Source organism: Haliotis rufescens, unplaced genomic scaffold (genome assembly GCF_023055435.1).
Source record: "Haliotis rufescens isolate VD_foot unplaced genomic scaffold, xgHalRufe1.0.p SCAF_13, whole genome shotgun sequence".
Classification (NCBI taxonomy): Eukaryota; Metazoa; Mollusca; class Gastropoda; order Lepetellida; family Haliotidae; genus Haliotis; species Haliotis rufescens.
In genome coordinates, this window is record NW_025963813.1 from 18,968,365 (window position 1) to 18,995,483 (window position 27,119).

Consider the following 27,119-nt stretch of genomic DNA (forward strand, 5'->3'; position numbering starts at 1 on the left):
CCTCAGAATCTCCTGGTGAGATGGTCAGAGGGGAACTGGGGACCTGTTCCTCCTTCGAATCCCCATGGGGTGAGATGGTCAGAGGGGTACTGCGGACTATTCCTCCTTCGGAATCCCTACAGGGCGACATGGTCAGAGGGGTACTGGAGACCCGTTCCTCCTTCGGAATCCCTATCGGGCGAGATGGTCAGAGGGGAACTGGAGACCCGTTCCTCCTTCAAATCCCTATGGGGCGAGATGGTCAGAGGGGTACTGCGGACTATTCCTCCTTCGGAATCCCTATCGGGCGAGATGGTCAGAGGGCTAGGACCCGTTCCTCCCTCGGAATCCCTATCGGGCGAGATGGTCAGAGAGGAACTGGAGACCCGTTCCTCCTTCAAATCCCCATGGGGCGAGATGGTCAGAGGGGAACTGGGGACCCGTTCCTCCTTCGGAATCCCTATCGGGCGAGATGGTCAGAGGGCTAGGACCCGTTCCTCCCTCAGAATCTCCTGGTGAGATGGTCAGAGGGGAACTGGGGACCTGTTCCTCCTTCGAATCCCCATGGGGTGAGATGGTCAGAGGGGTACTGCGGACTATTCCTCCTTCGGAATCCCTACAGGGCGACATGGTCAGAGGGGTACTGGAGACCCGTTCCTCCTTCGGAATCCCCACAGGGCGACATGGTCAGAGGGGAACTGGAGACCCATTCCTCCTTTGGAATCCCTATCGGGCGACATGGTCAGAGGGGTACTGGAGACCCATTTCCTTCGGAATCCCTATGGGGCGAGATGGTCAGAGAGGAACTGGGGACCCGTTCCTCCTTCGGAATCCCCATGGGGCGAGATGGTCAGAGGGGAACTGGAGACCCGTTCCTCCTTCGGAATCCCTATGGGGCGAGATGGTCAGAGGGGAACTGGAGACCTGTTCCTCCTTCGGAATCCCCATGTGGCGAGATGGTCAGAGGGGAACTGGAGACCCGTTCCTCCTTCGGAATCCCTATGGGGCGAGATGGTCAGAGGGGAACTGGAGACCTGTTCCTCCTTCGGAATCCCCATGGGGCGAGATGGTCAGAGGGGTACTGCGGACTATTCCTCCTTTGGAATCCCTACAGGGCGACATGGTCAGAGGGGTACTGGAGACCCGTTCCTCCTTCGGAATCCCCACAGGGCGACATGGTCAGAGGGGTACTGGAGACCCGTTCCTCCTTCGGAATCCCCACAGGGCGACATGGTCAGAGGGGTACTGGAGACCCGTTCCTCCTTCGGAATCCCTATCGGGCGAGATGGTCAGAGGGGTACTGGAGACCCATTTCCTTCGGAATCCCTATGGGGCGAGATGGTCAGAGAGGAACTGGGGACCCGTTCCTCCTTCGGAATCCCCATGGGGCGAGATGGTCAGAGGGGAACTGGAGACCCGTTCCTCCTTCGGAATCCCTATGGGGCGAGATGGTCAGAGGGGAACTGGAGACCTGTTCCTCCTTCGGAATCCCCATGGGGCGAGATGGTCAGAGGGGTACTGGAGACCCGTTCCTCCTTCGGAATCCCTATCGGGCGAAATGGTCAGAGAGGAACTGGGGACCTGTTCCTCCTTCGAATCCCATTGGGGCGAGATGGTCAGAGGGGAACTGGGGACCTGTTCCTCCTTCGAATCCCCACAGGGCGAGATGGTCAGAGGGGTACTGGGGACCTGTTCCTCCTTTCGGAATCCCCATTGGGCGAGATGGTCAGAGGGGAACTGGAGACCTGTTCCTCCTTCGGAATCCCCATGGGGCGAGATGGTCAGAGGGGTACTGGAGACCTATTCCTCCCCAGACAATGACAAGACATGCTGATCTGTAAGACTGCCCGGTATTACTGGTACACATGGTAAATTGTGATACAACCTTCAACAATGAGCATACTGGGTATGTGATACAATCTAAATAGGTTAGTATACTGGAGAAAATATGAAAATTTATCATTTAACTTAAGCATTTATCCATGACATAAGCTTATGACATAAAAACATGTATGTCATACCCCAATGACATAAGTATGCAAATTAGATATGCAAATTAGATAACCGGAAGAGCGAGCGGTTTGATTTGAAACTATATATTAAAAGTGAGGTTACACCAGAGATATAATCAGATTACACAGAATCGTTGTTGTTACCGTTATTAAAGTTTCAATTATTCTGCAAAAGTCTGTTCAAGTATTTTGTTTAAAATAATCCGAGGAACTTTTTTTCTCAGCGAATTGTTTATTTTGGTTTACATGGCTATGGAAAACATGTATCACTGTGCACGATCTATACGTAAGATTTTGACAAGTTGCTGATATTAATGTTTAATGCAATTATTCCTTAATTTGGAAGCAAAAATGTGAAAATGATGAATCCTCTATATATTTCGTTTTTTTTATCAATAATGAATTAACTTGAAATCTTCCTGGTAGAGCTAATTTAGAGAAAAATATTTCCAGTTAATTGTCACAGTGTTACCTCCCTTGATAAAGTGTTACTATGGTTACAAATGGTGGCCGATCCTCTTGACTACGATATTGTTCCTAACAAAGCCAACGTATGCTGCTATTTTGCTATTATGTAAAACAATGAAAGATAGTTCTGAAGTGGAAGTTTTGTTTGTTTAATGCTGCACTCAGCAATATTCCAGCTATATCACTGCGGTCTGTAAATAACCAAGTCTGGACCAGACAATCCAGTGATTGTCATCATGAGCATAGATCTACACAATTGGGACACGACATACATCAACCAAGTCAGCTAGTCTGACCACCCAATTCCGTTAGTCGCCCCTTACGACAACCATAGTCGCCATTTACGGCAAGCATGGGTTGCTGAAGACCTATTTCACCCCGGATCTTCACGGGTCCATCACCTGGAGAGGTATCAGACAATTTGAACAGATCTTGCACACCTAAGGGAGGCAACTCTGGCACACTTACCCAGCATGGTTGGAGTAAGATCACATAAAACAAACAAACATAATCATGATAAAATTCAACCTTTAATACTGTCAACATATATCACAACAATTCATACAGTGTGCACCAGATGCTATAAAATGTAACAAAAAAAAGAATTGTGGAGGAAAAAGGTACTGCCACTACAATTTACAGACAAAGCCATTATTCATTCTCAACAAATAATGTAAGCCACCAATCCATTACATGTGTTGGTCTATCTTTGTTTACACTGCATATATATACATATATATATATATTGGTCTGTCTTGGTTTACACTGTCTATGTATGTGCGTGCGTGCGTTTGTACGTACGTACGTACGTATGTATGTATGTATGTTGATAGCACGTCAACCATATCATACAATGAACTGTAAGTTGAACACAGCGATAAAATATTCCATGTTCTACACAATCAATGTTGCCTCACAATGAAAAATAAGTTCAGCAGTAAATGCACTTCACAGATCTGACCACCATTGGGAATCAAACCAAGGTATGTGTCTCAACCAGCACTTCCCACAGGGCTATCCTACGTCTCGACTGTAAAATGGCACGTAACAAGATTCTCATGTCATAAAAAGCATTTTAACATAAAATAACATCTACTGGAAAATACAGGCACTCAAGGACTCTTGGAATAGAATTGACCTGCAGACAAAGCAGACTACACGGAATAAGTGAAGTTAAGTATTGTGCAAGAGAGATTCAAATTAGCCAGTCACTTGTGGGTACTTCTTGATCTTTGATATAAATAATTGTCTCAAGTTTCTCTATCTTTCTCCATCTATAAGAAATCTTATGAGGTTACACCAAACTCACTAAGAATTTTTAAACCCACTGAGATACAATTCTTTTCTACCATCAGAACTGCCAGAAAATAGTTGTACAAACTACAGTATATTCAAGTTTGAAAAGAAGTATAAAGACATGTAGAGAATATATTGAAATTCAGTTTATCTCTGCAGCCGTTGTAATATGCAGCTATCAGCCGATTCGTCTCGCATCAAAACACGGGCTGTGTACTCGCGGGCAGATGGTCACGTAGTACACTGATCACTGTGTCGGATTAACAAGACTGAAGAATGAGTAATTTCGGTAATTCGTTGTAAATTAGGTGTGTTGGAGTCGGAGTGCGAGACTGTCGGATCAACAGGTCTAAATAGCACTGATTTAATTGGTTCCCATCATTAATGTCGGATAAGGCCGATTGTGGGATTAACAAGTGTCAGATTAACGAGACTTGACTGTACACGACACCTACACTTGGATGGTTTCAAGCACAGGGACACACCATCACACAGAATAATAAGTGAAGAACTATCGAAAATATATCAAGTATCTGCAGTTCCAGCCTAGTGGAGGGTTGATATAACAAAAGTACTGATGAACATTGTGCCACAACCATAGAAAAAGATATTCTGGGTAAGAATGTAAGTCCCCAGCAACCTGTGCTGGTCATAAGATGTGACTAACAGGATCAGTTGGTCAGGCTTACGAACTTGGTTTATGCATGTCATCGTATCCTAATTTGGGATCAATGTCATGATGTCTGGTCATATAGCTAGAATATTGCTAAGTGTGGCATTAAACTAACAAAAAACAAACATAAATTAAGATCAATTGAAACAATATTTCGAGAAAAGATGGTTTCACAGAATTCAGTTTTTGAGTTATGTCCCTTGCTGCAATTTTCATGTTGTTGAATAAACCACTCAGTACCCATTCATTTGGTGCTCATCACCAATTGATTGCTAAAATGGCAGTAGGTCATGCCACTGATGGTATGGATTGCTAGTCAGTATCAGTCAGTCAGGTTTGGTAAATTCTGTGAACTACAAATTAAAAGCAGACCTAGGAATGAATACCCCCAGCGGTGTGGAAATGTAATGTCAGGTTTGACCGACTTAGTATGTCGCCAATCAAATTTTAGCTATTGATTCATGTTAGGTGTTGATTCCCAAGTTAATACATGAAGATTTACCCAGAAATCATCAGTTCTGAAATAAACAGTGAAAACAGTAAATAACCACACCAGATCAATAAATAATAAACAAACAATATTGATAAACAGGATAAGGTTTACAACCATAAAAGGCAATGGATCTAGTATATAGGATCAGCAATAAATAACAGGCCCTATTCACAAATCACTCACAAATGTCTAGAAAGGGAGATAAAGGTCGCCTTGTGCCTAGGCAAGTAAATGAGGACTCAAATTACTCTCAACTTCCAAATAAGTGTATTCTACCCCAATGTTGCTAACAACATCGAATAACACTCTGGTTGTTTCATACCGTTTATAAAAAGATAAAAAAGAGGTTAGTTGATATTTTACGAATGCTTCAATTAGCTGCCACAAACAATAATCAGAAAGGAGGTGACAATATGTACTGGCACATCACAATAAGAAGTTGACAATTCTTGAGAAACCAAACTAGAGACATACACACACACAGACACTGGTATTTATTTTGACAGTATTCGTCATAATTCATTCCTTAATCTCATTGAAATTCATTTTTTTTAAAAATATATTTACAGAAATTTGCTGTTCAGGTGGATAGTAGTCAATGTTAATCAATGATATTCAAGGTGTGAAATCTGTTTAAAATTCTCCTGATTTAATACAAGTAAAGCATCTAGTACCTGTAGTCCCAACCAAGGAATAAAATATTCATGGAAATATATTGCAGTTCAAAAGCTGAAATATATTGAGCCTGTTAAAATGAAGACAACTGCCTTCAATTCTGTACATTTTGACAGTTTACTCGCTCAAGGACAAGACAGCCCAACCCTTGGCCAGCACAGACATCAACAGTACTTCCACGCAGGCTCACCAAGTGGCTGATCTTTGACACATGTGGTAAACAGGCACCTGTTTATCACATTTAATAACCAGCTGTTACAGACTGTTTGGTAATCTACCTATGCATTGATGTGCAGCTAATGTTCTCCAACCTTTGAATGCAATGACTTAGTCTGTGCCAACACCTGTGTGTAGCCCAGCTCTGTATATCACATGCACCACAATAGGAAGCTTGAAAGACATGGGTGAAGCCAGCATGGCTAGTAGTGCTTGTTCCATACATGGGCATGCTTGCTTCTGTTGTGGAAAAGGCCATTTCTTTGATCAGTCCGAGTAACAACATGGTCGTGTACCTCTAGTTGTCTACACAAGCTTGACTCTGGTCATCTGTAAAGAGTGAGTGGGTGAGTTTCAACAGTGGCATGATGTGGGTGTCGCCCTGAATTGATGCTGGTCTCAAATGTTTACATTTTCCCCAGGGAAGGGAGTTAACGGACTATAAAATTCCAGTTTCCACGCTCGCCGAACTAGGCTGAAATAATGGAATTATATTTTGGCTGGACTAACGAGTCTATGCAAAGTCCAATCAAAATCGTGTAACGAAATCGACATCCAGTTCGTAAACTGCTGTGCAGATTTCATTTGATTGCTGGATTTGCAAAGCATGTGAACCGCCAACTCAGCATCAACAGAAATTTTCCAAATCTTTTCATGTTTTTAATCAAGCTTAAGTGATTTGATGCTCTCATTGAATCTTATCGATCAATAGGAGGGACATAGAAGGGACATAACTTGTAATAACCACTAGTGGTGTTACGATTGAGTCAAGAAATTCGAGCCCAGTTCGGCAAGCAGGCCTCAAAGTTTAAATTTTTACCAAGTAGCCATATGGCTACAAGTAGTTGTTCCCGGGTAACCAGTGGTAAAATCAACAAGACAAGCCAATAGTGTAGGTAGCCAATCGCATTTGAAATTATCTTTTATCAAATAACTATTACATGCACAAGTCATAGCACTAGTCTTGGAATTGTATATTAGTGGAAACTGTATTTGAGTTTTGTTATTTGTGACTCGAACAATGATGCAATTTATGTTACTGGGTAACATAGGTATATCCTTGCTCAGACAAATTGACCATTTTAGTCGTAACTTTGTGGCCGGGCAAGGGTGGAAACTGGACTTATACAGACAGTTAACTCCCTTGCCTCGGGTAATTGATCTGTTTACCACTTTGGTGAAAAAATGGGCACAGGGAGACACTGACAAACCTAGACACATAATCTGAATCGGGAATCGAACCCATGATCATCCGTTTTTGAAATAGAATATCTTCATTCAATTAAAAAGAAAAAACACATTAGGATCAACAGTGTCATCATTTGAGGAACATGTCTGCAAAGTTAAAAAGTCTGCAGTTTACAGATAACATTTGCTCATCAATGTCCGGCAATATGATCAAAATCTGTCACTAATCAAGTCTGGACTGGACTGGACTTGACAATCCAGTGATTGATATTATGAGCACCGTCTTGGTTTGACAACCAAGTCACTGACCCTAACAACTTGTCCATTGTTGCTTTGTACGACAAGGAAAGACTGCTGATGTCAATTCTAACCCTGAATCACCATAGGGACTTTGGCTAACCACACCCTTTGGAATTGCCATAGAGAGATGTTATAAGCTTTCTTGCACTTTGGGAAGAGGTGAGCTAAATCTTGAAGCCTGAATACTGTGACAATCCTCACCTGACTTGTGGCCAGCCAGGCCTAACATTCTGTTGATGACCTCCCACAGACATGATGGCTTGGGGAACTGGTTGTCGACGAGGTTCACCAGGTAGTAGTTGTTGCTGATGTCCTCCAGCACCTTGTGTGACTGGGACTCAGGCGAGTACAGCTTGCCCCATGTCTCCAACCACAGCCCAAATGCTTCGTCCTGGGAACAGAGATGCTTTGGTCAGGCAATGCTCAAATGTAACAAAACAATTCCTGTTGATGCCTTCTTCAAACTTCCTTTTTCGAACAACTATCCAATGATTTCAGCAAATACAGCATTTTTGAAGTAGCGAGTATGAAAATGGTATTGTACAAATACTACAACTAACAAAGTGAGTGAGTGAGTGAGTGAGTGAGTGAGTGAGTGAGTGAGAGTGAGTCTTACGCCACTTTTAGCAATATTCCAGCAATACCACAGCAGGGGACACAACATTGTACCCATGTCGGGAATTAAATCCAGGTCTTTTGCGAGGGAACGCTTTAACCACTAGGCTACCCCACCACCCCATATTGCATTAACAAACTTAAAAGGGCAGGTGAAAGTGTAAAGGCAGAGAACAGATCAAATTCACAGCTGTACTACACACACCCATATTCAGCCCTACTAAATACTAAATGGATAACAAACTTCATGACAAGACAGGATGGATGGCATACATGATGGAAAGGACAAATAAATCACAACAAGGGCTCTGGTCACCCAGGTGAGCTAAAACGTGAAGGGAACCAAATCCCACCATCTTTGTGCATCACCTGTCAGTGTTAAGTTCACATTGCACAACCTCTTAATTTGGTTTGACTGTAGGCATTAAAGTGGGACTGTGTGTCAGCTGTTATGTCTTAATGTGTAGAGATTATGTAAGTGGCAAAGAGTTGGAGTGAAAGGCTTTGTTGTATGTGTTGATTGAGTGGGGAAAAGACTGTGACCTGATGATCAGGGCAGACATTGAGAAATCTATCTAATGCAGTTTAGATGAGTTGGGTTGTGATTGTTTCCCAACATTGTGGCGTGAGTTATCACTTTCATGTTAATATTTTCAAGTTTATGTTCTTTTAATTGAACGTTCAATCTTGTGTATGTATTATTTGTATAGTGCATGTATCTGTGTGCATTGATAGGATATTATGCAGATGTAGGAAAGACTTCCGCCCATATCCCCACCCCCCCAAAGTTATTTAAGTATGCATTGCCGCTCAATCCTTTTAATCATATGTATTTTTTAGGGGGCTGCGGTCGGGAGTTTTACCCAGATGTATGGATATTTGTGCAGTCATATGTATGGCATAGATATACGTAAGATCTCTCACACAAATGAACTATAAGTTAATGTGTTGATGGTCGTCATTGTACTTCTGTAAACTCATCACCAACATTGTAGAATGAAGTGGGAAGTAGAAATCGAAGTTAGAAGTTGTAAGCACAATTGGTATAGGCGGGGTTATTTTGAGTATGTTCATGCCCATTTGAATAACTTAAGAATGAATAAGCATTCTAAGCCTTTAATTGTAGGTTGACTGGTTGTTGTTGTTTGATGTTCAACACTGCACTCAGCGATACTCCAGCTATATGACAGCGGTCTGTAAATAACCGAGTCTGGACCAGACAATCTAGTGATTGATATCATGAGCATCGGCCCACACTACTGGGATACGATGTCATCCACCAAGTCAGCGAGCCTGACCACCCGATCCCGTTATGACAAGCATGGTCGCCTTTTATGGCAAGCATGGGTTGCTGAAGACCGGTTCTACCCCGTATCTTCACTGGGTAAAGTGTACTGAGATGTATACATAGGATTATACAGTGTCAGGGGACCAGAGGGAACCTGTACAGGGAGTAAGGCAGCTGGACTGTGGCAGAAGGCTGACCAAGTAACTGAGAACCTGAACTAACCAGGATGACAGCGGGATAGAGCAGACGTGATAGAGAGTTGGACATATGTCTGTGGACATGGTAATGTCAGAGCTGAAATGACTTTGTAAGTCTTGAGGGTGACTGTGACGTTCTATAGTATACATGTGTGGGGGTCATGTTCAATGTTTTGGATGTTCAAGGAAAAATGCCGAGTGAGAATTATTTATCGTACAATAAAACACTGCAGGGAGAATAAACCTGGGAAATGTCAGACAAGTTCATTTTACGAACAGGTGGGTAAGTTTGGTATTTCCTTGCTTTCTTAAAATCCTCACCTCAATTATCTGTACCTTTTCCCCTAATACCGATTGTCATATCTCTCCTACTTTTTGATGCAATCATTCGATCACTGCGTTTATCTGCTTAGCCCAGCTACATCCATGGGGAACAACTTAATAGACACTTCTCTCTAAAAATTAACTTCATCCAATATATGACGTCGTCAGGTTGCGAGTGCATATTCAAATCTCCAGAAATGACGTCATGATAGAACCCAGGATGAGACTAGGTCGACGTGAATATTTTGTTATGTAAATTGGGTTGGGGTAAATCGCTAAGGTTAGCTAATATATTAATTATGAATTTTGTATCTAGCTTTGTTGTTTCTCCCTGTTGTGACAGTCAGCCATTGGACTTTTTCTCCCTACTCAGTACCTTCCATGTCTTGAACGCAATGGGATCCACGACGGTGGGCTGCACAATCTCTCTCCCCGGGAACACCCCCCATGTCACAGCGATCGGCTCCGACTCGTGACAGTTGGTGTAATTCTCATCACCCTGAAAATAAACATTACCCATCGTTGTCATACAAAGGACTGATAAGAGCTTTAGAATTATATTCAGTTGAACAATTCAACATGTTCAAAGCTATTCTAGACCAGCACAGTGCAGCGAGTGACACACTGTACAACATCACAGGCAAGAAACTGCAAATTTGTCTGTAATGCAGGGTCAACCACATCTGTCTTCAACAATGGACTTCTCTACTTAGGATAACTTTTAGCTAACTTTAAACAAACAGCCTATTATCTAGTTTACTGTTCCAAAACAGTTGTCAGTAGGGGTTTTCTGTACCACGCGTCTGTGTGTACTTTAGGGAATGAAACATGATATGTGTAGTGTCCAGTAAGGGCTATGAACATGTTTAATTAAAAGGAGGCCCAGTGTTCTAAGATGCAGCAATTCTATGTCCAGAGTTGCATCCCTTTGCTATGCCAGGATTATGGATTCAAATCCAAGATTTGTCGTTATTATGATCTTGTGTCACTTCAAGGTGTAAGTTGACATCCATATGTGGACACTTTATTCATACAGGTTCTGTTATGACATGGAATGGGATGTCCTCAGATCTTTGTTTAGTGGTAGCGATGATGTTAATAACATTGTCACTGATACTCCAGCTTCTCGACTTCCACTTCCAGATGAAATATTGTACCTTTTTGTTGAGGATATGGAAGTTGACCATGGGGTACTCGGGGAGGATCTGCTTCAAGGCTTGGACATTCGCACTCGACGTGAAGAACTCAACATACGCCTGGCAAGTAGAACGTGTATACAGTAAACATCTACGTGGTATTTGTTCATACAAGACTATAGTCAATACATAGAAAATCTCAACCTCACATCTGTTCCTTTATATGTATGCTATACATCCCACATTCACATTACAAAAAGCAGTAGCCCCAGGAATTAAATATCAACAGGTGATTAAAATAACAAACATTTGTGCCACAGCATTTTAGACATCTTAATCAACCTAGATCAGTTTGAACAGGCATGAGGGTGAGATTATTCCTAATCACGCTTCATTACTCATGAAATATTATCATGTTTTTAGTATTAATGTGCTCAAGCAGATATACAGTTTGAATTTGTTAACTTCTATCACAACAAAATAATATTGGCAGCAACCTTTTTTCAAATTGAAACTTGCAAGCCTATTCTTAGACAATCAACCATACACAAGAGCATGCACAATAGGTTGATAATAAGTATAGTATAGTCCATGGTTAGCTGTGGAAACCATGCATCCCTGTTGGAATGTGAGGAGCCAGGACAAACTACCTGTTTACTGTTACACTTCATGCTGCCTCTGGAACCAGGTACCATGTGGCCAGAATTACTTGAACAAGGTCAAGGCCATCACAGGTATTTCATATGCTATGTTCTTTATCAATTTGATTTACACTTGAACAAAGATTTGTTTTCATTTTTGCTGTGACATGTTGCATACAATCTGCTACTGAAAGGAATACGTTCCATCAACAGTTCATTGGCTCCCAATATTGAGTCATTTCAGGAAGTCACTTCTTGCTACACAAAGTCATATTTTCAGGTCTTTTCAAGAAGAAGCTCATAATTCAGATTTTTTTCAAGTCTGCAGATATTCCAGCCAGTGGTAGGCAACTGAATATTTGATTATGACATCCTCACTGACCAGTAAATACAGTAATATCGTACTTTATCAATGACATAGTTGAACTTATATCATAATTGAAGTGACATCATTATCAACCAACTGAAAGTTTATTTCATAATTGAACAGTGATATTACACTTGAACTACATCATATATGAAAGGTTTATATCATAATTCAAGGAAACGTCCTAATTAAAGAGTGTTTTACTGGAACAGTGATGTTGTGATGTTGAAGACGAATCTAATCAGCCATCAACATTTCTTGAGCCAATATTGTTTTATCATGACAGAGTTAACTCAGCCTTGTCATCATCAGCACATGTGTCTGAAACCACTGGCAGTGAAGGGAAAATAAACACAAGATAAACACTGAATCCACTTTCATTTTTGAATAAGCCTTCAATTTCAGTAATTCAAATATGGCATTACTTCCTTCAAGTATTAATATCAGTTCCCCAAGAAGACTTTGGAGGGTAGTAGTCCAAAGTAACCATGGTTACCAGTGCTGTTTAGGACAACCCACAATTCAAAACTGGAATTTCCCCTTCAGCGACATGGTCAGCTTGAGATGCTGAAGAGACTAGTGTTAGATGATAAACTAATAGAACACATTCCTTCAAGCCTTTCTTAAAATATGTTGGTTTGCCCATTACCTTATGCAATTTGAGTCAGTAGACATTATATTTACTTCATTGTCAATCTTTTTCAAATGTTAACATGCTTAATTTGTACATTGATAATTTATTAGAATATGTTCATGCAAAGGAAACCACAATAAAATTTGAAAGAGGGAGGGTGGAGAACGTCACATTTTAAGAAACTGTCAGGTTTAAAAACAACTGTTCTGCAGTTGACATTTTTTAATGGACAGCTCAGCATGGCCAGGTAAGGGAAAACAAACCATATGTTAATTTGGGCATCATCTAGTTATTGAAAGTAAAGGCACAAGTACACACAGCTGGGTTTGACAAATGTACTTTCCAGGCAGACAAACAAACACAGCCACTGTCTCACTGCTAATTTTCTAGATGTAAGAAATCATTACATTTAGTTTTCACACATTCATTTTCACCACCTTCATTCTGCCAAAGGTGAAGAAAATAAGATTACTGACATTTACTTGATAACATTACTGGTTAATGTCTTATAGAATTTTGTCTTGTGTTGCAGTATATTTGTCAAACCCTTGTGACAGCTACAAAATTAAGGATTAGTGAATATTTGTTTTCTAATTAATCAGACAAATGTTTTAATTAAAAGTAAATTGCTGAGTTCTACAGCCATCACATGTTTAAGTATTTTTACATGTGTTATAACTGGGGTGGGCGCCATGCCCAAGCAATACCTGGCTCAGGTCTAGAGGGCTAGCTCCAACTGTTCAACTGTCAGCAAGATTGACTAGCCGATATTGAACACGATGCCCAGCCAGCCGCTGACCATAGCTAGCAAGATGAAATATAGGATCAATTCAACACAATTCAACATTGGATGTTGTAACTGTTCATTGAAATCATTTCAAAGGTTTGCTTTCTAATATGACAGTACACTGTAAGTCCTACACAAGGCCAAGGGGGTGGAGGAGGGTTGCAAGTTGTGGGATCATTTGGTGGGTTAACAACAGATCCAATTACACCATACAAAATATAGAGATATGCTTTTTGTGTGCTACCAAATAAATATTCCCCCAAAATATGCATGATCCCTTTTTTGTTCAGTTTATACAGAAACATTCTTGGAAGTATGTGCTACTGAAGACATAAGCTATTAAGTTCAAAGTTTTTGTCAGTTCAAGGTCCATGAACTGAAGTTTCTCAAACATACTGACCGGCAAACATGTTGCCGCACTACGATGCTGCCTCTCTGTCCGACAGTTCCATTATGTTGGCGAGAGACTGAATGTTAACGGTGGATCAAGCAATCTCGCAGCTATATCACAGAGGCCAAACTAGTGGTCGACAGCATGTCTTAATTCCCACCCTGTTCATGACACACAATCACCCTGGTGCACCATTGTTGACACCACGCCATCCTTGTTGACAAGCTGCTAGGGACTGGTCTGTCTCGACTCACGATGGTGAGATTTGTGGATGAGACACGCCAGAGTATACTAACACAAATGTGACTATTAATTCCACACTCAATAATAGCTATCATTCATTTCAAAAGTTATTGCAGACTCTGTGGAAATGTCCTTGAAATTCAGTGGAAACTTCATGGAAGCTCACAGACAGAATTAGTCCCCATACCACCAGCTCATTGTAAGATTGGAGTTATAGATTGGGTGATTTCAATGCTTCACCTGGCTAATTGTGTGCCACCAAAACCAACAGAGAATTGTTGTTCATGCTATCAACCTTTTGATCTGTCTGAAGCAGACTCAATCAACTCCAAGCTGCTGTGACGTTACTGGCATATTGTTGCCTGCAACGTTAACATTCAATCACTTCCATCTCTGAATCTGTGATCCTCCAAATGGCCCCAATACATGCAACCATCAACATTGTGAATCACCCATCTGCAAGGTCTGATCATCAGCCTCGAATTCAACACGCAGCATGTGGAACCAAACCTTGTTGTACAGTGAGTGGTGTAATCCAATAATAATAAGTACATTTGTATTGAGCTACAGGATTAACAAAACAGGCATAATGTAATGAACACAGTTCATGTCAGGTAGTAGTATTTACGGAACAGGAGTGTTTTCAGTCCACTCTTGAAAGATGTGGTAGACAAGTTCTATATGAGGTATTGTTCTTAAAACCTAAAACTTCACAAATGTGAAATCAAACATGCACCCAGTCTAACTATTTTCAGTTATGAAAAATACTTCAAATATGGCCGGCCAACAGGGTAAGGGAAGTAACTCTTCAACTTGAAATTACTTTTTCAATGTCGTTTCCCCACCATAATTTGTTTTCCCCAACTTGATAGTATATTTTTGGGACCACGTTTTCCATATTTTGTTTTCTGGAAAACCAAATAATTAGAAAAAACCACGTTACTGCCACACAGCAATGATGAGGAGCCTGGAGCTGTGGCCTGTGGCTTCCTTGTTGAAGTCCAGGAAGCCATGAGCATGATGAGATCATCAGACCTTGCAGAGGCAAATCTGGACTGATAATGTAATGATACAAACTAGGGGTTGATACAATACACTGGACCATAATGAGATTAGGTTTTGATTTCTTTTTAAATATCTGTTATAATTCAGGAAATACAAACAAAAAATCAGACTGAGGAACCACATTAGGACATCAGGAACCAAAATCATTAATCAGTATAATAGATACCCTAACACTGTTTGAATGAAGAGATAATTAAGAATAAATAATTCAGGTTGGGAATACGATGTACTGTCCCAAAATCAAGGGCAGAGTGTTTCGTTTTGGCAAGAATATTATCTCAGTGCACCAGTGAATCATTTCAACCTCAGCAGCAACCGATGAACAAGTACTAATTACTGATGCATGCAACTGTGAGAGTTAGTGTGATAGGCATGAAAATATAATGTGATGAAGGCAGTTGGTAAACAGTGACATTTAACATGTAAATTCTTATGCCTAATACCAGGATATGAAACCATGCAAGAAGATAAATACTGACAGCACAGATGACCCTTACATTTACCCACAAGGGTATTATCTTACTGACACAAAGCTTAGAACTTAACCAAGACATCTACACTTAAGAATAAATTTCTAATTGGCTCTAGTATACCATTCAAATGATACAAACTTACAGAACCAACTGTTAGTGTTAATTTCTTTCCATTTTAATTTCCCAACACCCTTAATTTCAACAGGGCTGTAACGATACACTTTGTCGTGACAGACACGTTGCATGCAAGGTTGGTATGATACATAGAAAGTCAATACTTGTAACATCAAGGCACTGTGTTTCATCATCAAGGGAAACTAGAGAAGGGAGGTAACCCAACAGGCATGAAATAAAGTCTTCAAAGGTCAGTTTCACAAAGCCATGTCGTCGCTATGTTTACCATGAACCTATGTTAAAGTATGGAAGTAATGACAGTAATAGCAGTATGGCTGATTGGAAATGTGCCCGTGGTTCAAATAATTGCCCACACCCTCAGCTACTACATGTGAACCAAAGGGTATGTGTACAAATATTGACTGGTACCAATATACACTGATGGAAGGAAATATAGAACCAAATAAAAGGAGGAAGAAATTTTATTTGCAGAGGTTGACCAGAGAAGGTCATGCAAATAGTGACACAAAAGATGATTTCACCCTGTATCTGTTGATCTTTACTTAAATGCAGCTAATTCTGGTCAGCTATACTACTAAAAAGTCAAGGATGATCGTGTTCTTTCATACTACTGTAGTTAATCTGCCATGGCATGACACATGAACTATAGTAATATGGAAGAACTGGGTGATCTGTAACTCTTATAGTGTAGGGTATATTGGTACGTGTTGCCTTATTTCTTCCCATCAGTATATAACTATCACCTCACAATACCTGTGCTGTGGTCATAGACAACGAATCGTTACAACCCAACTTGGCTCTGGCATTACCCAAAGGCCTCATGGAGTATGTATGGCTCACCTTCTGGAATATATAGCCATTGGATGTCCCCCACCCGACCTTGGGATCCTCGGAGGGAGAGCCGTTGACGCTAGGTTGGGAGTTGATGGTGAGGACGCCCAGTCGGTTGATCTCGCCGAGTTCCTTGGCAATCAAAGATGTTTCTGGGGAGAGTTCTTCATCATCCCATGGGACTTTTGTCACCTGAAGCAACACATGTACTATTTGTTACCATGAGGTGAGGTGAGGTGAGGTGAGGTGAGGTGAGGTGAGGTGAGGTGAGGTGAGGTGCATTTATACATCTCCAGGGCTCACATTTTGGTAAAACAACACTAACCCCTGGATCCAATCCTGTGGTTATCGCGATCACAAATTACCCGCCCTTGATTTTCATCAGCCAATTTGATTTGCTATGCTTTTAAGTCTAACATACCAATCAGAATGCTAGTTACAAACCAGCCTTAATATTGGGATGGCGATATAAACATGGCAGCTAGTCCCATTTATTTCAATAGAGTTTCAAGAAATCCAACATTGTGGTAAATTTGAGACAGTATTGTTCCGTGACCGAGGCCTTGCGGGATTCTCGCAACATTTCTGTGCATGACGCAATCAAAATACAACAACGCGTCTGGCTGGGCGCACTAAGCTTTTCACCTTCACTTACCTCAATGTAATTTTAATTTGAAAGGTCATGTATTATAAGTAAACATTGCAGTCAAACATCAGCATGTTCTTTAAACCAAATGTGTCCGCCATGTTTGAGATTACTATAGCGATATTTTTTACCAATCATAGGCAAGCTTACAATTAACGACAGCAGGACTGCACTGAATATTATTTTCCGACCAATCAGATTTATTGTTTCCAAATGGATACTGTCATAGCTAGCAGTGACAAGCATGGCGTCTGCTAAACCGAAGAAGCAAAATTTTTTGTGTCATCATTGGGTAAAAAACAAAAGAATGCTTTAATAGGGATGATGCCCTCAAAACTTGTCATAAGATCTGACCAATTTAATTAGTTGCAATACAATGTAATATGGATTTTTGTGTCACAATATAATCAACGATACGAATCACATCTCAACAAACTGATGCAGGAAAGTACTGAAAGTGTCATGACATCATGTGAGTAGAATCATATCCCATGTGAATTGTATAGAAATAATGGTATTCACATGCCTCTTCTAATACCTGAATGATAAAATGCATCTGTACTAAACAATATGTGTTACACGCCAAGCCCCCTATGTTGCCCTGACCAGTCATAAGCACGTAAACAGCTACACAACCTGTCACAGCTACACAACCTGTCACAGCTACACTGCCTCACCTTAATTCCATTCTTGTTTGGTTCCCCAGTGATGTAGCTAGTGAAGACATCCCACACATCCTGCTCACATGTCAGCTCCTCCCCCCACATCTTCATCAGTTCGTCCCTAGACGAGCTGCTCTTCAGGTAAAACAGATGGTAGTACTTCAGATCACCAAACGATGCAGCAGATGAATTGCCCCATCTGCCATTTGGAAACTCATCCCAGTTTGACGTACGATACACATAACTGTTAGGTCTACACCTCCAGAAAATTGGCCGAATTTCTTCCTTGCACCGAGCATGATTTGCTGTCAGTTTCCATGGTAATGGCTTCCTGACTTCTTCCTTCCACAGCCCGAGTCTCTTGAGAATGTCTATTGTTGCCACTTCTCTGTTGAGGGTGTAGAAGTGGAGGCCAAAGATGTTTCCAGTCTGTAGTAAGACTTTGGACATTTCAACTGCATGGTGAATGCCGAAGTTTCGAATAGCCTCGTCATTGTCTTTGATAGGGTTAATAGCATCAATAATCTCTTGAGGGACTTCCAGCTTGGACAGTTTCACGATGTGCCGGAGGGACTGGTAGGCCTGAATATATGGATGTCAGTCAGTGAATAGCTTTTTGTTACCAGAGCAACATTAGTGAGTATATTGTTACAATGCTTTTCATGAATATAACAGCAAGGGAACCAAAAATTGGCTCAGCATACAGTGGGCCATGGGACCTATGTCATTATGTGGACCATGGCTCAGCATACAGTGGATCACGGGATCCATGTCATTTTGTGGACCATGGTTCAGCATACAGTGGACCACGGGATCCATGTCATTATGTGGACCACGTTTAAGCATACAGTGGACCACGGGATCCATGTCATTATGAGGACCATGGCTCAGCATACAGTGGACCACGAGATCCATGTCATTATGTGGACCACGTTTAAGCATACAGTTGACCACGGGATCCATGTCATTATGAGGACCATGGCTCAGCATACAGTGGACCACGGGATCCATGTCATTATGTGGACCACGTTTAAGCATACAGTGGACCACGGGATCCATGTCATTATGTTGACCACGTTTAAGCATACAGTGGACCACGGGATCCATGTCATTATGTGGACCACGGTTCAGCATACAGTGGACCACGGGATCCATGTCATTTTGTGGACCATGGTTCAGTATACAGTGGATCACGGGATCCATGTCATTATGTGGACCATGGCTCAGCATACAGTGCGCCACTTTCACCAGTTCATTCCCTGAATCAATTTTTCTACTCAGTAAGTAGGAGTAGGGTAGGGAAGGGTTTAATGTTGCATTGAACAGTACTTCAGTCATATCACAGCATGTCAGCTTACTGTGGGAGGAAAGCCCGAAATGATGCGGGTCATTCATGTTTAACACATAGGCTGCCCATGAATCCTCTATTTCTCCAGGGCTCACATGTCAGTAAATTGGGCTGGCGATATCAGCAACATAGCGGCCAGTCCCATTGATTATGATAGAGTTTGCAAGTAATACAACGTTGAAATACTGACTGACACACACAAAAAATCCCTAGAAACAATCTTTTTGATGGAAAGGATGTCTTTATGTTCATTAAAACTGGAGGTGTCTTTGGTTTCTAGGCAATACAAATTACCTCCCTTACCCATTTTCTTTTTTCTTATCTTGACGTTTAATTACTTAGTAAAATTTCATGAAAATCATGGACAGGCAATTTAAGATTGTGAAAACCTGGTGAATGGATTCAGGGGTTAGTTTAGGTTCACCGAAATGCTCACAGACAAGGATCATAATGACAGTGATTCTTGGATTCTAAACAACATCCAGCTGATCGTGTCACAAACAATATTCTCTTGTATCTTGACTCACCTGGATGGGCAGGACTCCTGGCAGGATGGGACAGTTTATGCCAATTTCACGACAGTCTTGGAAAAACGCGAGGAATGTTTCTGCTTTAAAGAAGAGTTGTGTGATGATGAAATCAGCTCCGGCATCAACCTTCTCCTTCAAGTGGCGGAGATCGTCCTTGTAGGAAGTACACTCCGGATGCCCCTGGGGGTAGCCTGTTAACAGTGGGTAGAATTCAGCAAGGGGGATAACTTCTGGGAAACATTACTAGCTGACTCAATACAAACACTCCCCGACTCACTACAAACACTACCTCACTCACTACAAACACTACCCGACTCACCACAAACACTACCTGACTCACCACAAACACTGCCTGACTCACCACAAACACTACCTGACTCACCACAAACACTACCTGACTCACCACAAACACAACCTGAGTCACCACAAACACTACCTGACTCACCACAAACACTACCTGACTCACCACAAACACTACCTGACTCACCACAAACACTACCTGACTCACTACAAACACTACCTGACTCACCACAAACACTACCTGACTCACCACAAACACTACCTGAGTAACCACAAACACTACCTGACTCACCACAAACACTACCTGACTCACTACAAACACTACCTGACTCACTACAAACACTACCTGACTCACCACAAACACTACCTGAGTCACCACAAACACTACCTGACTCACCACAAACACTGCCTGACTCACTACAAACACTACCTGACTCACCACAAACACTACCTGAGTAACCACAAACACTACCTGACTCACCACAAACACTACCTGACTCACTACAAACACTACCTGACTCACTACAAACACTACCTGACTCACCACAAACACTACCTGAGTCACCACAAACACTACCTGACTCACCACAAACACTACCTGACTCACTACAAACACTACCTGACTCACCACAAACACTACCTGACTCACCACAAACACAATCTGACTAACCACAAACACTACCTGACTCACCACAAACACTGCCTGACTCACCACAAACACAACCTGACTCACCACAAACACAACCTGACTTACCACAAACACTGCCTGACTCACCACAAACACAACCTGACTCACCACAAACACTGCCCGACTCACCACAAACACTGCCCGACCCACCACAAACACAACCTGACTCACCACAAACACAACCTGACTCACCACAAACACTGCCCGACCAACCATAAACACCACTGCCTCACTCTCATCAATATTCCAGCTATTTGACAGTGGCCTATAAATAATCAAACAATCAGACAATCTGATTATAGATATTTAAGTGCAACTATCCACGCCAACAGGGCACATTGACATGCCATCAACTAAGTAAAAACAGTATCACAAACCAAATACGATAGCAGGATAGCATATATATATATATATATATATATATATATATATATATATATATATACACACTGGTAAAATCACTAAAACAAATGATTTAGCATTTTTGTTCAAATGTGTACAAGTAGAGTTATGTCCCTTTCATCATGTATTTATACAAATCACATAATCAGATACATATAATGCTTATCCCTAGATCAAACCCTTCTATTGATTTGTATGATTTTTTGCCCATGTACTGAAACATAAGGTGTTAATAACATGAATCAAATTCAGTATGATGTTATTGTCAAGATTAAATCTTCAAGAAACACAAGAGGTGTTAATTAGAATTCTGAATAAAACTGAGAACATATTCGTGAGAATTTTCAAAATGAACTATATTTAATGTGAAACACTGGACGCCTACCTGCAACACAGACAACGAAGTGATCTCCATATTCCCTCTTGATGAGGCGGACGAGGTCGACAGCATAGTTGAGCCCTCCTTCAACTGGCTGCCAGTCGTCCTCCTCTGTCGGGGGGTCTGAAATATCGGGGATTAATCATACTCAGGAAACCTTTATTACATTATCTGATATGTTCACATGTCTGACATATAGCCTTTATTCTTACAACAATGTGAAGGTTTTCAACTAATAACCTAACCAATTGCACATGTAGGGCTGAAAAAAATGAAAACTTTTATCCATCAGTAAATACTTTCTCAATGATGAATATTCAGTGTCAATATCCCCTTTACCCATTGTTTACCCGCTATTCCAAAAGTAAATCAGGTTGGGCCCAAGATTTGCTCCTGTTCAAATGTTAAAAAAACCTTTTAAATCATCCCTTTTGTTATGGGCATGCATAAAATCCTTACTCCTACATTACTATGGTAAGCCCCAAACAAGCAACCAAGAAGAAAATACCAGTCATTAATCGTAACAATTTCAAAACAATTTCCTCATTTCTTAAACTTGCCATTCCAGTGGACCAAAGAAGTCCATTAACCTTTACAAGGCTGACAAAAACATATTCACTGTTGCCATAACAGTAGTCAATGCCAGAGACTGTCACATTTTCATTCATCCCCATAAATACATGTAAAAAATATTTCATGACCCTCAACACCCCCGTTCCTTATTATGAATTACTAGTCCCTAAATAATGTTTGAACATTTTTTATGTTTTTATTTGAAAAGAAATAACTGACATTTCTTAATGCCCTACCCCCCAACTGTTCTGACAAATTTGGCAACCCCACTCTTTCGCGGTTTCATATTTTTATGCCCCGCCCCAACTCTAATCCCCACAATAAATTACCACTCCCTTATCCCAGTTGGAGCACCAGCCTACCTCCTCTCAGTGCCAGGATGTTCCTGATGCCAAGGTCCTTGGCCTTCTGAAGGTTGGACTTGATGGTGTCAATGGTCATGTTGCAACACGTCATGTGGAGCATGGTCTCGATGCCGCAGTAGTTGAGCATCGTGCCGGCCATACACGTGGAGCTGGTGGGCTTCTCTGTGTTGGAGGGGTCTCCAGCCGGATGCCAGGTGATGTCACAGAACAGCGGCTTGCCCTGACCCATCCTCTCAAACCTGGAACAAGGGTAGAAATTAACATTTTAGTCCAATAGTCCTTACAATGACAACATAGCAAAACCCTAAAAATGGCACATTTCTACTTGTCCTTACGATACCTTAACTGTTGGCCAGTTTGGTAAGGACCACAGGACTAGTGCCAATTTCTAATGCTGTGGAACCATCTCAACTATGTCAGCATCTTTCCCAATCGTATAATGTATTCTACCAGGTATATGCATAGAGGTTATGAAACAAGCATGTGTGCCACACTGAATTTATGAAACAAGTGTCAGAATTCTTGTATTTTCCAAGCGAGGCAATACATGAATTCTTACACAGGTTTCGTAAAATCAGTATGACACACATTTGAGTGTAATAATTTCTTTATTACCCATTATTTCTTAATCCTCTTCAGCACTCTTTTGGGAAAATGCATTGATCAAGATTGCCATCTTAGAAAACCAGAAATGTCGAATGACATCAACAATTTACAGCTAATTTTTTACTGCAGAGTGTGGCATTTAACAACAAACACTATTCGGGCTAGTAGAATTTCTAGGTTAATTTCGATCCCGTCAAATATTTGTATAATCCTAAAATCTCAGAAAATAATATGTATAATAAAACTTCAAAGATGTTCATCATAAACCCAATTAGAATAAACCTTTGATGAATAAAGCAAAAAATTGGTTAAACATATCATTTCTTGATCATGTTGTTTAGGGATCCACATCAGCATGTCTTCAGAACGTGCCAGTCATTGATAAACTACTTGTTTAGGATCCCAAGGAAGTGTAAAGAACCATGTAAGTTAAAGATCGAACCCTAACGGCGCCTGGTGTATTTACAACAGTGGCACAGAACACAATCCAACTGCATCACACAATTGGTGAGTCATGCAGTATAAATGCGGGCTACGAAGAGTTCTGGCGCGTTTTTTTCAAAATATTTTCCACAAGATAATGTTTTATGAAATGTAAATGTAGGGATGTGTTTCAAGTAGGGGAATATCCTAGTAACCCTCCATTCCTTAGAAGTATTGAGTCTCGGCTCCATTATATTTAAGGAATGGAGTCACTCGGAAATTCCCCTCGACATTGAATTCTCTCTTTTGTAATAGTACTATGATAGCATGAGGACGACTTTAACCTCTGTAGATTTCCATGCATTATTTGTCATGTCAAAGTCCAACACAGCCCAGATGCACCAGATTACCGAGGGAGGTTGCTATTTCCTTGTATAATGCCTATTAGTAGCCGGTGTAAGGTGGCTTTGATTGAACATATTAACTTATTGATATTATGCCATTGGCCCATGGATAAATACATGCTTTGTTTGATACATTGTTACGACCCTACATTCCTGTCAATATTGGTATTAAACAACACGTTGAATACTAAATGAAGTTATAAAACATTATCAACAGAGTGAGCAACAGTCACAGTCCAGCTATTTTGCAGTCTTCTCATGCATTGCATCAATGTGTTTCGTCTTGCAGAGTTGTCCCCCCTTATTGTGCTTTGCCAAAATTTATCAAATGTAAATACATTTGTGAAAACAGGTGTTTTTTTGTCTTCAGAAAACCTCAGCAGATGCCAACCTATGGTCTTTCCAGGTCCTTGTTTTAAATTATTCTTAAATTGGAATGTTTACATGTACAACAAAACACAAAATAACCTCTCTTCTGTTATACCTGCTTTTAGCCTTTTCGTTTAGGCTAATATTAATGAGTCCTTCAAACCCTCATATCACATGGTAATTGGATGTTCAATGTGTGCCTGCTACCAAGCATGCCAAATTGGACATCACTGAAATACCAGCAGTTTGATACATATAAAAGTAATGAGTGATCCTTGTCCGCATTTAATATAGCGAGACATGTATATGTGGACATATTAGATTTTATAGTCACGTCAGGTACTCTGCACACTGGCGGAAACATGACATACATAACAGCTCACAACAAGGCAGAATGTGAGCAGGGCTCACTAACTACCCAGACTGAGTCCAACATATTTCAAAGTTCAAACCATGAACAAGCAATATTTTATCGAACCCACTTATCGAAATCAAACTTTGCACTGCACCTCTCCTATTGGTATAAAATCTGTACCCCCAATTTGAAGAAAATCCATGAAGTAGATTTAAAGTAAGAGGTCGCACAAATGTTGAAATAAAAAAATATTCAACTTCAAAACATGAAAAAAATAATTTTTTTAAGAAAAACACACATATCAAAATCAAATTTTGCACTTCCCCCACCTATGAGTAAAGAAAGTCTACCCTAAATTTAAAAAAAAGAATCCATCCAGTAGTTTTCAAGTTATAGGTCACACAAATGTTTCAATAAAAATATTCAAAGTGAAAAATAAAAAATAGCTCAGGAAATCCAAATATTGAATCAAACTACACACTGCACCTCTCCTATTGCTAAAGAAATTGTTCACCAAGTTTAAAAAAAATCTATAGAGTAGTTTTCAAGTTAAAGGCAGCACACACAAAATGTCCCCGGATGGGAGGATGTAATTCCTTGAGGGGGGTGGCAGGGTGGGGGTGGGGGTTGTGGTAAACAACACTTGGAACCTGTACAATCTTCGACTGTGACCTGACCTATCTCTTAATATGACCTGTCTGGAATTTCCTGCTTTTGATTTCATGGAGGTTACATCACTGGTTAAGCAGCTGAAGTTAAGTTTGTGAGGATATTGTTTACTCGAATTGCTATCACTCCATACTATCATGGAAATTAAAGTCTACAGTCTTGATGTTATTGTTTGCTGATTAGGTTGAAAATTTCAACTTCAAAGAGAACAACATGGTTTTGGCATTTCTAAAATTTGTACATGTTGTATACAAAGGGTACCATAAATCATGAAATAACTGTCACCAAATTAATATGACACAGAATGTGTCAGGAGATTAATGTGAGTGGATATAAAAAACATGTTGTTCACTGCCTACTTTCAAAGTGGCCTGGATGTTCTTTGTGGTCAAATCTACAGCCATCAAGCATGTCAAGTGAGGGAGGTGTCGTTGTTTCGTGTCGGCTGGTTCAAGTAAGAGTAATTAGATTCATAGTCTTATTGGACTGGAAACAAACCTCCGATAAAGTATCAATGCATTTGGTAAGGAATGTTTTAGATGAAAGATGCCTTTCTTGTAACTTCCAGGACTTCAGATAACTTTTTTAGACTCATGTTATCATTTACTTTCGGTATTGATAATTTTAAACCTCATTAAAGTCAGACCTTAGTTTTCGTTACCGCTTAAAAAGATCGGAAGACATCCCATTAGGGGTCACGTCAGAACGACCTTTCATCCGACCAATCAGGGTTAGAAACTAAGTTTTTGTCCACTAGTCCTTATAATGATAACATATAGCAAAACCCTTAAAATGGGCCAATTTCTACTAGTCCTTAGGATACCTTTACTATTGGGCAGTTTGGTAAGGAGTACAGGACTAGTGCCAATTTCTGATGCTGCCAATCAGAGCGTCGCTTACTAGATTATGAAAGTGACAGTCTGAATGTGATTTCTAATCATGCAACCTTGAAAACTATATTCCAAACGATAGTTACGGGTTTAACGACTGAATTCATACAAGCTAGCCCATCTATTAGCCATTCCAGAATGTTCTTTTGTTCAGGTTTCAAATTTGCAATCGAGAATTTGTCAAAATATGTTTTGAAGCGTAGTCGCCAATTTGAATTTGTGCCATAAAGCACGAGAAAGCTGCCTTCTGATTGGTCATTCCATTGGTCAGTCAAAGTTCGCTCAAGGTCGGTCTGACGTAACCCGTCATGGGATGTCCTCAGATCTTTGTTTAGCGGTAGCAAGAACTAAGATCTGATTTTAATGAGATTGGATAATTTATTGATCCCGATGAGCTAAGAACAAATAGAAGTAGGCCTTCAATATGCTAATTACAAAATTGTAAAAATAAATATAAAGTAGGGGTCATTTTCTGGTGCACAAGAAGACAGTATTATTCAAGCCTAATAATAACTGAGTGAAAAAAACAAAAATCACCTTCCAATAAGATTGACTGCTCCATTGGCTGTTCTGGGTGGGAAATATTCAAGTGAGAAAAAGTGATCTCCAGAACCAATCCTGCGGTTGATGCGGTCAATCAGTCTGTGGTACCGAGGGGTCCAGTGAAGTGGGGTGGGGCACCGTGACGACCCTGGAGATACTCCCCCTTCGGAAGATCCAGACGAAGAGCTGTCAGATGTACTGCTCGCATTGGCACACAGCTTCTCGATCTCAGGCATGACTCAATTGAACTGAAAACAAAAAGACAGAAAATATAACTCACTCTAGCCACCAGTCCAGATTAATGCTTAGTCTCCGAAAATATATTTTTTTGACAGAAACAAGCAACTACATCATAATCCTTTTAAGTTTTTAATCAAGGTGCCCATGTGACTTGATGCACTTCACAAAGTAAGACCCGTTTATCACAATATAGATTTTTATTATTGATCAAATCATCATGACAATCAAGCAAATGCAAGTGATACGAGAGGTGGAATCTGATTGGTCAATAGGAGGGACATAGAAGGGACATAAGTTGCA

The 27,119-nt window shown here is 40.7% G+C and overlaps 2 protein-coding genes across 3 annotated transcripts in view; one reads left to right on the top strand and one right to left on the bottom strand.

The window, feature by feature from the left end:
* The first annotated feature begins 717 nt into the window (after positions 1-717).
* Positions 718-1,800, top strand: LOC124132295 (fibril-forming collagen alpha chain-like). The gene has a single exon (XM_046496148.2). It carries the CDS (start codon positions 718-720, stop codon positions 1,798-1,800), a length of 1,083 nt encoding a protein of 360 aa, XP_046352104.2.
* A 1,170-nt stretch (positions 1,801-2,970) lies between these two features.
* LOC124132255 (methylenetetrahydrofolate reductase-like) overlaps positions 2,971-27,119 on the bottom strand; it is a 28,160-nt gene continuing 4,011 nt past the window's right edge. For both annotated transcript variants that reach the window (XM_046496097.2, XM_046496096.2), the window contains exons 2-11: positions 26,574-26,827; positions 22,318-22,559; positions 21,389-21,505; positions 19,611-19,804; positions 17,751-18,317; positions 16,437-16,619; positions 10,882-10,980; positions 10,101-10,223; positions 7,502-7,691; positions 2,971-6,142 (exon numbers count right to left, since the gene is read on the bottom strand). In XM_046496097.2, the coding sequence (XP_046352053.2) occupies positions 6,111-6,142; positions 7,502-7,691; positions 10,101-10,223; positions 10,882-10,980; positions 16,437-16,619; positions 17,751-18,317; positions 19,611-19,804; positions 21,389-21,505; positions 22,318-22,559; positions 26,574-26,815 (1,989 nt within the window). In that variant the 5' untranslated portion in view covers positions 26,816-26,827 and the 3' untranslated portion in view covers positions 2,971-6,110. The remainder of the gene's footprint in view (positions 6,143-7,501; positions 7,692-10,100; positions 10,224-10,881; positions 10,981-16,436; positions 16,620-17,750; positions 18,318-19,610; positions 19,805-21,388; positions 21,506-22,317; positions 22,560-26,573; positions 26,828-27,119) is intronic.

What these genes read in the sequence shown, in the direction of transcription:
- LOC124132295 (XM_046496148.2), top strand. Translation starts at nt 718, where the DNA reads ATGGTCAGAGGGGTACTGGAGACCCATTTCCTTCGGAATCCCTATGGG.